Source organism: Protopterus annectens, chromosome 5.part0 (genome assembly GCF_019279795.1).
Source record: "Protopterus annectens isolate FY-2018-M chromosome 5.part0, PAN1.0, whole genome shotgun sequence".
Classification (NCBI taxonomy): domain Eukaryota; kingdom Metazoa; phylum Chordata; order Ceratodontiformes; family Protopteridae; genus Protopterus; species Protopterus annectens.
The window spans coordinates 1,724,139,624-1,724,154,587 of NC_056735.1; the positions used below are offsets into that span (position 1 = coordinate 1,724,139,624).

The window sequence follows — 14,964 nt, forward strand, 5'->3', positions numbered from 1 at the left end:
AAAAAGTAATCAGAGACCTAGGGACCCAAGTAGACAGCGACCTCTCATTTGACACCCATGTTGCCAAAGTGGTTAGAAAAACATTCTACCTTGCACACCTCATCATGAAGGGTTTCACATCCAGATCCAAGGATGTCATTGTACCCCTATATTCCTCCCTCATCAGACCCATGATTGAGTACAATGCCCCATTTGGTATGTACCTCACCTGGCACTTGCAACAGCTGGAGAGACCACAAAAGTACCTCATCAAAAGGATCAAGGGTCTCCAACATATGTCTTATTCTGCCAGACTAAAGAAACTTCAGCTCTATTCAGTAGCATACCGCCTGCTCAGAGGTGATCTCTGCCTGACGTACAAGGCCATGTCCAATCAGTATCTGATGGACATGCTCCACCTCAAAAAATCCAAATCCATCAGGACCATGAGAGCTAAAGACTTAAACCTCGGCACAAGTATGAATAGGACATGCTGGAGGGATAGATTCATAACCCAGAGGCTTCCCATGTTTTGGAACAGGATCCCAGTTTGTATTAGACAGAGCCCCTCACTGACTCTCTTCAAGAGAAATCTTGATGAGTGGATGGGAGATCATAAGTTTACCCCAGGGGTCACATCTGTGTCACTGTTAGACAGGGGCACAGTAAACTAATTCTATTATATAAGGGGACCTTCACTGTGTCACTACTAGACAGAGGCACAGTATTCTAGATTTTATCTGTACATTTTTGTACCATTTCATGGGGTGGCAAAAGCCACATCACTATGGCTAGGCTTACAAATGCCCCAGGGCAGATAGCCTAGTACTATACTATGAAACTATGAAACTGTAGAGCTTTCTATAAAGGCAAAACCGACCAACAGTTTAAAGTTCGGATTTTGCGTCATTTAAGAGACATTAGAAATGTAGATTCCAACAGTGCCCTAGCCATGCACATTGCTCATAAACCTCACACAGTTTTAAGTTTAAAGCTGTTGAATGCATTCAGCAAACACTAAGAGAAGGGGATATGAAGAACAGGACGGTGATCCTTGAGATTAACTGGATTGTCAACATGAGAGCACACTGTTCTCCGGGTCTAAACAATGTGTTTCCATTAAAACCTATACTTAAAGCTAGAAGGCTAATGATTTGCTCTAACCAAGAGGCTTGACACCTAGAACGACTGTGATTGGATGTTTTCTTACTGGCCAAAATAAAGGATGTGGTCTTCATATCAGACTAAGTTTGGTTGTCCTGAGTTTTAAGTAGGATTGAGAGCAGAAAGTGTAACATGATCTGATGAAAGCTTACATAGCCAAAAGCGCTTATCAGACTTGAACAACCCTGTTCCTGCTGGTTTTACTTATTTTAAAGTGTTTTAACATATTGATTAAAGTTGTTTGCTTTTAAGCTATTGAGCCATGGTTGTTTGCCGAAGGATTCACTTGCAGTTCCTTATTGTTGCCGTTGGCACCTTCAGCAGTGTTAGAGTTTTTGCTTGATGCAGCTGTATAAACAGGTTGGAGGTGTGGCAATGGGCAGTCCAGTCAGCAACACCTATGCAAATATTGTAATATTTATATGGGAAAGGAAATATATTTTGTCATCTGAAAATCCATTCAAGGACAGAATATCTTTCTATCAATGTTTTGTAGATTATCTTTTTTCATATGGCGAGGCAATAAAGTGTTTTTTGATAGCTTTCATGATTACATACTTAATACATTACCCTTCTTGAAATTTTAAAAGTCTTTCATTGCATATGACTGATTTTTTGGATATAACAATTTTGAAGGTTGTATCTGGAACTATTGATATAACTTTATATAAAAAAAAACTTGTAAAAAAAGGAATGTTTATTTGCATAGGAGTATCATGCATCTACAGTTTACTTTTAAGAATGTTATAAGAAATCAAATGTTATGGGTGACCAAACTGAATACTTTAGATACTAATATAGATTCACATCTAGAAAGAGTTGCACCTGATTTTATACAGAGGTCATAATGCTCAAGATATCAGTATTATTCACAGTGAGGTTAAGAATTTATGTAACACTATAGTCAAGCCCTCTTTTTCGACTGCTGTGAGTAGACTGGTTGAACCCAAACATGATGCAAAATTACAGAGATTCATGCTGACTTATAATAAGAACACTAATGCTGTTAAACAGATTATTAGTAAATATTGGGGTATATTGAAAGATATTACCAAATTAAATAATGTTATTCCTGCACAGCTGATTTTGTTTATAAAAGAAGAACTTAAGACATCAGTTGTGCTACAAGGAACAACCTAAACATTTTTTGCCATTTAATTTAATTAAAAAAAGGTACTTATAAATGCAGCAAATGTGTCTATTGCAAATTTATCTATACAGACAAATATTTTACTAATCCTGTAAATGGCAAGGAATTTAAACTCAGAGTTTATAGCAAATGTGATACTCGAAATCTAGTTTATCTCACTGTATGTTGTCAGTATAATGCTTATTATGTCAGAAAGACGAATCAAAAGCTTAAAGAGAGAATAGGAACTTGTCTCAGAGATTATTAGGAAGGTGATTACGAATGCGCTGTTTAAACATATATTGGAAAAGGGTGGAACCCATAGTTTTAAATTTATGATACTTAGTGTAATATATGATTCTTTGCATGGTGGGAATATTGTACACACCACAGACATGGAAGAATTTAATTGGATACTTAGGTTGAAGGCACACATTTCCTGTTTCGAATGATACTATCACTTTAAAACCTCTCCTCGAGAGTTATTTAAAAAGTTTTGATTTGTTATTTAATTGTGTATTGATGGTTTGATGAAAGGAGATACTTCCACCCAGCTAGCTGGAATTTTGTAAATAATTGTATGTCACTGGTGAATATCGAAATGATTTCTGTAAGATTATTGTGTTACAAATGTATTAGAACTGAATGTCATGTGTATAACAAACTGTTTGTACAGACATGTGTGTTGAAAAGTGTACTTGCAAAAGGCTTGTGTTTAAAATGGATCCACAGTGTGTCCTACTGGAAAAGAACATAAATGCACATGCACTATTTTAACTGTTTAAATGTATTATTTTAACAGAGAACTAGGATATAGGAGGTTAACCTCAGTCTAGTAAATTTTAGAAAAATACCTGAAATTAAATTACTTTATGGCTAGGCTATAAAAGATGGTATGTTACAGTTTTCAGTACAGCAACATACACAATGTCTCTACTAGGAAACGTTCTGTATTGTATTTAGGGTAAATTAATTACTTGTCTTGAAAGCATGAAAGAATGCAATTGTTTTATGACTTCCAGCATCTGCCAGAGATCTGAGGAAAAGCCCTTGTCTGTATATTTTTACAGGTAGATGCTAAATGCTACCAGCTGCCATCAGTGGTTGTTTTGGGCCTAGGAAGTAAAAAACAGATGATGAAATGATGTCATTCTGCAAGCTATCCCAGAAGTAATATTTTAGCGATTACTTGGAGAAGTCTCTTAGTGAGACAGGGCATTCTGCATTCTCTCTCTGTTGGACCTGACAGTAAGAAGACCCATTCACCACACATCTGCCTTGCTCTAATGAAGTAAGTTTCTAGGGTATAGTAATTCTCTTAGATACAGTCAGGAATATAATAAACTGTAGATTTGAAGTAGTTTACTTAATTTGGTCTTCAACCTGTGGGTATTCAGATTCGGATTGGATCTGAGACGGCCGCATCACTAGCATCTGATCTGAGCTCCAACTTCCTCCCCTACCCATAATGCCCCTCTATCTCCTTCCTTCAGCCAGATCTTATTTGCCATTGAAAAGCTACACATTGTGGTCACTGAGCTCCAGGCTTATCATTGGGCAAGTGACAGTTTTCTCTACAGGTGTTTAATGTAGGATTCCCCTACTTTCTTTTCCAACCTCCCCTACCTCACGTTTTAGTCATCGTTTTTTTTTTTTTAAGTTTTAGTGTGGTAGTTCCTCTTCAGCCCCCCACTACCCCTTCTTGTTCTGATTGTTGTGTGTGTGGGCCTTACTTCTCAAGCATGTCTGAAACCCCCAAGCCTGTTTTTCGGAAGTGCATGGAGTGTGGCCATAAGCTCTCCCCAGCTGATGGCCACAATCTGTGCATAGTGTGTTTAGGCATGGGCCATCTCCTCACAGCCTGCTCTCCTTGTGCGGGCTTTAATCCTAGGGCCCTCAAGGACAGAAGGGCTAAGCTAATTATGAAAGGGCTTCTTCCCTCATCGGAGATGGGCAACGCTGTTACTTCTAGCTTGGCCACATGGGTGGCCACTACTCTGGGACTCGATCTCCCACCATGAGGCCTGTGGATGGGGAGAAATCTAGAAAGGACAGACCAAGGAAGTGATCCCCAGACCGCTCGGCTCCAGTTCGTCCTCCTCTCAAGACAGAGACCTCTTCTAGGCCTAGTACTTCCCAGCTCCATTCACCCTGATTCTCCTCAGAGACAGAGGTGTCCAGATCACTGTCTAGAGCCTCTCCTTACTGACACTCCAGGCCAGCATTGGTGGCTTCATCTTCATGTTCTACATGCAGTTTAAGTGAGGTGGAGATGGACAGAATGATACGGAAATTTATCCACACCTAGATCCAGTTGGGAGTCTTGCCAGCCCCCTCTCCCTCCAGAGCAGGGAGCTTGCAACCCTTTTTCACTCCCATAACTCCTTCTCTGATCTGACCTTTGGTTTTGGAGTCTTTGGATCCTTGAGGTCTTTGGGTCAGGGGTTCTGCACTAATGGTACATTGTACCTCAGTGCCGGCCATTGCCTTGAGAGTGTCAAATCTGATTAGTTCAGATCCAAGCTCTTGGAGCTGTAGCCACAGCATTGGATCCGAGGGGGTTCTGTCTGCTCTGAGTTTGGTGGACCACAATCTCCCCCTTGGCATCTCAGCTCCTGTGGGCATGGCTCTGACTCCTCCATCAGATCCGAGGAGAGAGGCTCCCTTGCTTGTTTCCCAGGATGCCCGCTCTCCTTCTGCATTCAAAGTGATGGAGAGGGCCCTCTCGAGTGGATTGAGACCCTTGACCATTTCCTCTTTGGTTTCCACCCTGACTCCCTCGGTTCTGGGTATGGCTCCAACTCTTCTGTCATCTCAGGGACAGCCTGTGCTTGTTTTGCCTCATGAGGGTCCCACTCGGGAACAGCAGTAAGTTTGTGAGTCCTCCCAAGATAGTCCCACTGAGGAGGTACATTGCAAATGAATGTGCAAAAGGAGGCACCAGGACTCCTCTCCAGAGTCCCTCAGGGATGACACTGACTTGGAGGAAGGGGAAAGCTCCCCCAGATCACCCCACCGAGTATGTCTCCTTCGGAGGCACCATGGAACTCCTGCGCCAAAGAGGTGGGTGGTCTACCCAAAACCCAACCCCAGATGAGTCAGTGTTCCTAGAGGCATTTGGCATGGGCCCATTTACCTCCTGGATGTTCGCCCCTGTGGATCCACTTGTGGACCTGATCACTACCAAGGCATGGAAGGAACTGGACACTGTAGAACCCATCCCAAGAAGGGCAGACAAGGTACTTAGTCCTCCACCACACAGGACTAGCTGGACTAAAGGGTCCCCAGTAGATGCTATGGTGGTGGCAGCCACCACCAAGAAAGAGCTCATACAGGAGAGCTCTATGGTCCATCCTCCTGACCGGGAGTCGAGGACTATGGATCGATTGGGAAAGTGAGTATATGTTTCAACAACCTTTTCCATAAGGGTGCTGAATTATATGAAGCATGTCATCCAATTACAGCGTGACCTGGTCAAGGAAGTCACTGAGTCGCCCCTAGAGTCCATGTCAGTGGAGGACAAGAAAACGTTCTCTGCATGCATGGCCAGTCTGAAAGCAGTCGCAAATATATCCACTTGTCTCCTCTCCCATGCCACAGAAAGAACCGCTAGGGCTGCCACATCCGGTGTTGCTATGAGGCGGCATGCCTGGTTTTGGCTATGCCAGTTTTTGGAACCCTTCAGGGCGTTCTTTGCCAATGCCCTCTATGATGGTTTTTCCCTGTTTGAGAAGTCTGTGCGTGAGACCCTGGTCCAGAGTGAGAAGGATTGAAAGACACTGTCTGCAGTCGGGATCTGCTTCTCCACCCCTCAAAGATTCTTTTCGAGGAATCAGCAAGGGGCAAAGAAGATGTGGTTCCAGAAATCTCAGTTCTCTCGGGACACTCAGGACTCATATCCCCCCAGAGGCAGAGGGGGATATGATAGACACTGGCCCAGAGGCAGAGGTGGTCCGAAGAACATTGGGTCTCAAGAACCTTTCTCGGACAGACTCACACAGCAGCTCTGAAGGGCTGCCTAACTACTCATTTCTGGAGGCAGTTGGGGGCCATCTTTCATTATATCCAACGGAGTGGGAGTCTGTAACAACAGACCATTGGGTGTTGCAAATCATATCCAATGGCTCTATCATCCTGTTTTTGGATCCACTTCCCCCACCAAAACACCTCCCAGACATTCCACCCACACAAACGAGGTAGCAGCATGAGAAATAGAAAAGCTACTAAGAAAGCTAGCCATCCAGCCCATCCCCCCAGACCAATACAGATCAGGCATCTATTCCAGTTTCTGGAAAATGGGGGACCTAACATCAATTCTGGATCTTTCCACCTTGAACCTGTCTGTAGCCAAGGAGAAATTCTGGATGGTCACCCTTCAGTCTATTCTGCCCTATCTACAGGCAGTGGATTGGATGTGCTCAATCGACCTCAAGGACACATACTATCACATCAAAATGAACAGGCACTCCCACAGGTTTCTTCTCTTCTGAATGGGGGCCAATCAGTATCAGTTCAGGGCCCTACCCTTTGGTCTCACCACAGCCCCCAGGGTGTTCACCAAAGTAATGGTGGTGCTAGTGGCTTACCTGAGACTTCAGAGGATTCAGGTCTTCCCCTGCCTGGACAATTGCCTCCTTGCTGCCCCTACCAAGCGTCTACCTTGCTGAGCCAGGGACTACTTCCCTGTATTAGTAAACAGTATGGGCATTACCATCAACCCCAGCAAATCATCATTGACTCCAGTTCAGAGTCTGAACTTTATCGGAGCCCGGCTGGATGCAGTTTAAATGATGGTTTACCTCACCCTGGAGAGAGTCCACAATCTAAGACTCCATGTATCTTACATCTACAGACTTTCCTTCCATCAGTAGAGTCAGTGCTGCTGGTTCTGGGTTCTGTGGTAGCCACAATCAATCTTCTACCCCTTACATGGCTTTACATGCAAGTTATTCAATGAATGCTAGCGGCTCAATGGTCTCTTCTGGATCTACCTCTGTCCCATCCAATTCATATATCTTGGGTGCAGAGACTCTCTTCTCTGGTGGATTCTCTCCCTGCATCTTGTCGAGGAACATTCATTTCTCCCAGCCTTTCCCGCCACCACACTGACCACGGACACTTCCCAGCTAGGGTGGAGGCATTGCTCGGGAAGAACAGTCCAAGGCATGTTGTCCCCCTCTGAGACCAATTTGCATATCAGTGTCCTGGAGATGAGGGCGGTTCTTCTAGCGTTGCAAGCCCTTCATGCCCATCTTCCTTTGGGTACGATTGCTATTCAATCAGACAACATGTCCATAGTCTGGTATATAAACAGGTAGGGTGGAACCAGATCTTACCCCCTTTGTCGCAAAGCCATGAGAGTGTGGGAATGGGCGATTTCCACCGGCTGCTTTCTAGTGGCAACACACATTCTGGGAAGGTCCAACATTCTGGTGGACAGACTCAGCATGACTATTCTGAAGCCTTTCAGTAGTGGAATAGATCTTCCTCAAGTGGGGTCAGCGTTGCTGCGATCTCTTTGCATCTCCTTCCAATGCAAAATGCAGTTAGTTCTTTGCTTATTTCCCCCACTCAGGGGGAAGCCCCCAGAGATGCACTAGTTCATGCTTGGCCTTCCAGTCTTCTTTATGCTTACCCCCATTACCTCTCATCCCAAAGTTTCTTCTGAAATCTTGCAGGTCAGGGAGCTCAGTAATCCTCATTGCACCATTCTGGCCTCGCCAAGTCTGGTTCCCCTGTCTTTGGTCTCACCTGGTAGTTCCACCATGGATCCTGCATTTGGTTCCTGATCTTATTTCTCATCCCTCAGTGATTCCTCAGCCAGACCTGGACAGTCTGAAACTCACCACTGGCTGCTTCAGTTTCAGCAATGATTAGGACTCCCAGTTTATCATCTCCAGTTAAGACCATACTGGTGGCAGCTCAGAAATCTTCCACCAGGAAAATATATCACAGCAAGTGGAAACATTTTTCTTTAATGGCCTTTCAATGGGAGTTAGATCCCTTTATGGCCCCAGTCCCGGCTGTTTTAGAATTTCTAGCTGGTATCTTTCACCAAGGTGTTAGCTCTTCCACTATTAAAGGCAACTGGCTGCCATCTCTAACTTTCATATAGGGGAAAATATGGCTTCTCTAGCTTCCTCTAGACTTTGTAAAGCCTTCCTTAAAGGTACCTTTCTTTTATGGCCCCCAGTGAAAGATCCTACAGCTCCTTGGGACCTTACCTTTGTACTTCAGGCTCTAGTTTCCCCTCCCTTTGAGCCCACAGCATCAGTAGATTTACAGTGTCTTTCTTGGAAGACAGCTTTTTTGGTGGCTATCACTTCAGCAAGGAGGGTGTTGGAACTTCAAGCATTGCCCATCAAAGTCCCATACATTTTTCATAAAGACACAGTTTCCCTGTACACTAATCCTTCTTTTCACCCTAAAGTGGCCTCAGAAGCAAATATTAATCAAACTATCAATTTGGCTATCTTCTTTCCAAACTTCCAAATAGGAGTGAATACAAGTTGCATTTACTGGATGTGCACAGGCAACTAAAGTTTAATTTACACAGAAAAAATCTTTTCATAAATCTGACCAGTTATTTGTCTTCTACTCCAAACCCTTTCTAGGCAAACCAATTTCCAAAGTTACCATTGCTCGCTAGATTTCACAATGTATCATTTGAGCATATTCTAATAGCGGTATCTCCCCTCCGGGTCAGGTGAAAGTCTATTCAACAAGATCTATGGCAACACTAGTGGCCTTTTGGTCTAGGGTATTGCTGGATGATATTTGTGCTGCAGCTACCTGGTCCTCATCTCACATCTTCATATCTCATTACAAATTGGACATTGTATCCAGGAGTAGGGCATCCTTTGGCTCTGCAGTGCTCTGGAATATCCTTCCATGAGGGCTACCCAGTGTTGGTAACTGGGGACTCTGTCCCACAGGTTGAACAAATGAAGTAAACTACTTCAGATAAAGTTATGCACTCACCATAAAGTTCCATCTGAGTAGTTATACTTCATTTGTCTTCAACCGCCCCCCCCCTTGTTCCCCCTGACCTTACCATCATTTTCCTATCCTGGTATGTAGGAGAGGGCACTATTGTGGCTCTTCTGCTCATGCTTGGCCTAGGTTCTGTGAAGACCCTTTAGTGGTAAGATCTAATTGGGTCGGGCTGATGTTTTTCTTGTACAGCAAACTCAATTTGAGGGAAGGAAGGAGATAGAGGGGCATTGTGGGTAAGGGGAGGAGCTTGCAGCTCAGATCAGATGCTAGTGATGCGGCTGTGTTGGATCCGATCCAGATCTGAATACCCACAGATTGAAGACAAATGAAGTACAACTACTCAGATGGAATGTTATGGTGAGTACATAACTTCTTTTTTAGATGTTTTTCTTTATTTATTTGAGACTGTCCTGCAATGTTGTTATAAATATGTCCTGTAGTTTTGAACTCTGATGTCACTGTGATTATATATCTAGTATTGTATTGTTCTTTTATTATTTATTTATTAAATATATTTACACCTTTCATTGGGGCTGATCTGTGTAGAAATATTTAAGTTTTGAGATTACTTGCATATTTATTTGATGACACTGTGTGGGCCACTCCTAATAGCCAAGCTCTTGGTCAAACTACCATTTGTATTAATATTAATATTGCACAGTAAGATTGGACACCCTTTGTTAAGGGCTTTAAAGTAGCTGATAAAGGGTTCTAGTGGCAGTGACAACTACCTTATAGTCTGAGAAAAAGGGGGCATAGCTAGTAAACCTGTAACAGCCTTTCCCGGACTCAACTCTGTAGCTGTGCCAGTGGGGAGTCTTATTGGGGGTCTGGAGAAAGGCAGAGGAACCAACCCCAGACTGATTGTGGTCTCTGTGTGCTCTTAAGGAAAATTGTATTTGATGCAGAGAGCTGCATCTGGAAATACTGTGTGTGTACTTCTCATCCTCCCAGTGTACATTCCTCACTGGTGCCAGTAGTGAGGATTGAGGCTCATTGATTACTGGTCCATTGGTGGGAGCATCACAGATGGCATTACATGACTTGTTTTATCTCTATATATACTGTGGTTTTATTTGTTTTGCATATGCCTGATGAAGCCTTAATGGTGAAAGTGTTTTTCTATCGAATTTTAATAAAATATATATCTCCAGTATGCTTCTGTGGTTACAGTGATTTTATTTCTTTGTATTGCTTGATATTTATTTGGACGCTAATGGATTTATCATTTTTCTGGCTGGCTGTTTGGCTAGTTTATAACATATATCAATATTACAGTGATAAGCCATATTTCAGCAGTCAGATTCCCAAATGGTCTCCAGTCTGTACACCACAAGTAGCAGAGAGGTGGTGCGGTCCACAGCTGTGGGATTTAAAGACATGATTACCCAGAAGCCAATGTTAGTTCAGTGTGCTGCACTGGGCAGTGGTGAATGCAGCATCACATCTGAAACATATTGGTGGTGGGATGGTGTAGTTGCTGCAGGTGGGGGAGGGGGGTAAAAGAATACAGCAGTCTGTACTCAATAAACCAGAAAAAGGCTAATGCATCAAACATCATCAATGCTTCTGGTGGACAGAATGGTATCCCAAGAACCTCTCAGTGTGTTATAGTCCCTTGGGCATCTCAGCAGCACCTAGTTTAGAGCTACAGTAAAGAAAGTCTTCAAGTTTGTGCCTCTTATTGTAATTGTACCATGTGTAGCTTAACAGGACTCATATTATGGTAAAGGGTTATACTCTTACATGTGTAAAAGTGAATAAATTGTACTGCAAAAGCTCATTTCCATGGTGACAATGTATGAATCTAATATGAGGATTGTGGTGAACATCTGATCTTTTGTAGAAAATGACTTACCAGTTAACTACAACATTAGATGTGTTTCTACTAATTTATTCTTTTTTTATTTTTATTTATTTATTTGCTTATTTATTTTTGCAGTGAACCATTTATAATTTTCTCTGGAGGGCTATCATATGACAAGGCTTGTCGAAGGCCAAGCTTGACCATCATGCATGGTAAATCAATTACAGTACTTGAGATGGATTATCCTATAGTTGATTTTTTAACACTTTGTGAGACACCTTACCCAAATGGTAAGTACATAGTAATTTAATAGCCGTCATAGTTGTTAATTTTTATAAATTATGGTATAAAATAAATATGGATTTGAATGTACTTGCACTTGAGTTACTATATGTGGGTAATTTTAGTTATCAGAATTATTCAAAATATGCAAAATATTGTAAGTTATACAGCATGCCCACCCACTGCTTCTACAGGTTGTTTTTATAATGACACTGAAAATCTTATTTTGTACACTCCTTGATGCTGTCAATAAGTCTCTTTGTATCCACAGTATTACATCTGACACACCTGCATGCATTTATTAGTTGTAGGATAAAGTAGGTTCTAGCATCCATTTCATCTATTTAAAATGGAGTGAGCAGTTGTGGTATTTTGACATAGCTTTTCAAGTGCTTGCTCCCAGAATTTGGGCATTTTTCTTCTGCAAATGCCAACAAATTGTTGTTTTCAAGTAACGGAGAGTTCTGCACAAACCATACTAACCTAACTGTAGCTGGGTTACAGAATATTCCATATGACTGTTTCCTGAATTTAAATAAACCTCTGAGGTGTTAAAAGCACATAAGATTAACACTGAATTTACTGCAAAATAACTGTATTTTAAAGATTTGAGGTAGGAAAAAAAGCAAAGTATTCTATAGAGTAAACAGTTCAGTTGCCCCTATTAGTACCTTGTTTGTCTTGGCAGGTTTTCATAGCTGAGGTCTATCATGAAATACTCATTAGATTGGGTGTAACAGCCTGACTGTTTTAAGAAATCAATAATTCATAAAACTGCTGTCACTGAACCTCTTAGAATGAAAGTGTGCTATTTCCATTTAAATTTGGCCTTCACATAATTACATCTTCTCGTGTGGAGAGTAGGGGAAAGAAATCATTCTACTTTAGTGCAAATAATCATGTGTAAGGCACAGAATACCATGAAAGCTGAATAAAAGCTAAACATTATGTGTTAAAGGATCCTTTAGAATGATACTTTAAACTGACAGAAAAAGCATACCAATAAACTCTGAGTGATGGAAGCAGTTGGCAGCCCTGAATATTGTGGTCGGCAGCATGAAACAGATGTCAACAAGTTAAAGATATGGAAAAGGTAACTGGAAATAACTTAAATGATACATTTTTTTTTATTTTTATTTTTAATCTTATGAAACCCTCACAGAAATGTTTTTCCATGGCCTGAAAAAATATCTTTCCTTCAGCATCATTTAGCACATTAGGACATCCGACTAAACCAAATATTGTAAAATACTTTCTTTAGTTACATAAAAATATTTTCTTTTCTTTAAATATGTTTGTCTGTGCTGTATGTTTACCTTTATACTGAGATCAAGTATATTTATTACAATTTATGTATCTGATCTCCTTTTTTGGCATTAGATTAAAAAAAATCCAAACTAAAGAATAATAAAAAAAAAATCACACAGACAAACCATTTAGTAAAAACTACAAGAAAGACTGAGCCAAACTAGAGGCTTCACTTTGTAATACCTGAAATCTCCTGTAGTGGAGGCCCATGGGATAAATGCTAATGGCCCTGTTAAGGACATATTAGTGTTTCAGCTACACAGCTTCTGAATGCCATTGACTTTTTACTTTTTTAAATCTTTATGGTGCATTCAGGCTAATAAGGCCAAAACTGATTGTTTTTGCTCCTACTGATTTGTATACTTACATAGCTTTTGTTGTTGTGCTGACTTTCAAAATACATTAAATTTGTCAACTTTTCTGACAAAGAGGGATAAATCCCTGATTATGTTCTAGGTGATCCAGGATCGCTTAGTGGCTCTGGCAACTGATGGAGCTAGAAGGGATAATGGATGATGCCAACCTTGGGGAAGGAAGGTAGGCTAAAAGACATGTACTATACAAGTCCCTGGGGATGAAGATGAGAGATAAATACATGGCTTAAGTGGGCATTAGAATCATTAAGACAGTTATGGACAGTAGCCTTCAAGGTGGGTGTGTAGGAGTATGCACTCATGGGGGAAGGTGTGATGATATGAGGTAGTGTCATCTGTGCCAGGGAGAATAGGGCAGTGCATGTGTAACATATGCCAGCATAGTTAACTGGAATTTTGTAAAGAATTTTATGTCATTTATCAGACTGATTTATACAGATGCTTGTGTTAAAGGTGCTTATGTTAAAAATGCATCAACAGTAGGTCCTGCTGGGTAGAAAACAGCTACACCTGCATGTCAGACAGTAGTATTATAACTGATTAAATGTATATGTTTTAACAGAGAATTCTGGAACAGAAGAGGTTAATCTTAGTCTAGCTAATTTTGTAGGTTGAAAATGAAATTGGTTGGTTTAAGCCATAAAGATTTTATCTTGCAGGTCTGATTGCACCCAGAGACAAAAATGTCTGGAAAAAACATGACTAGGAATCTTACTGTGTTGTCCTTAGTGGTAAACTAATTGCTACCCTGGAAGGGTGGAAATTTTTAAAATTGTTTTATTGCTTTCAGATGCTGCAACAGATCTTAGCAAAGCTCTGGGTGTGTATTGTACTAGAGTCAGATGACCAGATGCGATGGCATTCTATAACCAGCACTGAAAAATCAATTTTAAATATTAGTGAGAAATATGATGGAACTCTTGCAGCAGCAATTTGTTTTTCAGAACCTGACAGGAAAGATCTCTCACAGATATCTCACATAACCACACACCTTATCTTGCCTTGCTGTAGTAAGCAACTCAACACTCCTCAGCTTGCTTTCCTTTAGTAAGTAACATAAATAGGGAACAGTAATTCTTTAGTGAGTCAGAAAAATATAGTGGGATTAGTTAAGTATTGTTTTTCTGCATCTGTGTGAATTTGTCTAACTGTGCTATATTTTATATCTCCAGTGATTGAAACCCTGGTGTTTATTGTAATTAGACATTCAGTATTATGTTTTCTGTTTTATTATTTATTATTAAATATTTATATACCTTTCATCATGGCTAGTATTTTAGAAAATGTTTTTAACATCTTAAGAATACTTATGCTTATTTTAGTGACACTGTGGCCACTTCTGAAAGCCTTGCTGCACTGGTCATACTCTACCATTTGTATTAGCATAGCTCTCAACCTTCCATCTCCAAAATGAGGAACAGTACCTCTCATAATGTGGAACATATGGGCAAACTGTGGAACACTTACTAAAGGTTTACTAACAACTTCAACTAGGAAGCTCATAGGTTGGTTAAAATGTGGTATTTTAATTATATAATCGTTCTCTTAATGAAATAGTATGATTCAGTTCTATCTACCAAGGGGTATCAGTTCAAAACATTGCAGACAATGAATGTGTGACAGACCCTTTCAATGTGGAACTTTGAGGAACATGAATATTTTAAGACCCCAAATGAGAATCATTCCTCATAATGAGGTACACTTGAGAGGTATGTATATTAGTATTAATGTTACTCAGTATAACTAGGTACCCTTGTAAGATGCTTAGTGTAGCTGACTGATGGCAGTGTAATTACCTTATGGTCTGAGCAGAGGGGTGCACAGCTGGTAAATATGTGCCAGCCTTTCCCAGGTGTTTGTGTGTGTGTGTGTGTGTGTGTGTGTGTGTGTGTGTGTGTGTGTGTGTGTGTGTGTGTGTGTATGTA

General features: G+C 41.0%; 1 protein-coding gene across 5 annotated transcripts in view; it reads left to right on the top strand.

Annotated features, from left to right (window-relative positions):
• Positions 1 to 14,964, top strand: part of STXBP5L (syntaxin binding protein 5L) — a 4,174,867-nt gene that overhangs the window by 2,779,112 nt on the left and 1,380,791 nt on the right. For all 5 annotated transcript variants that reach the window (XM_044071514.1, XM_044071515.1, XM_044071517.1 and 2 more), the window contains exon 10: positions 11,211 to 11,365. In XM_044071514.1, coding sequence (XP_043927449.1) covers positions 11,211 to 11,365 — 155 coding nt within the window. The remainder of the gene's footprint in view (positions 1 to 11,210; positions 11,366 to 14,964) is intronic.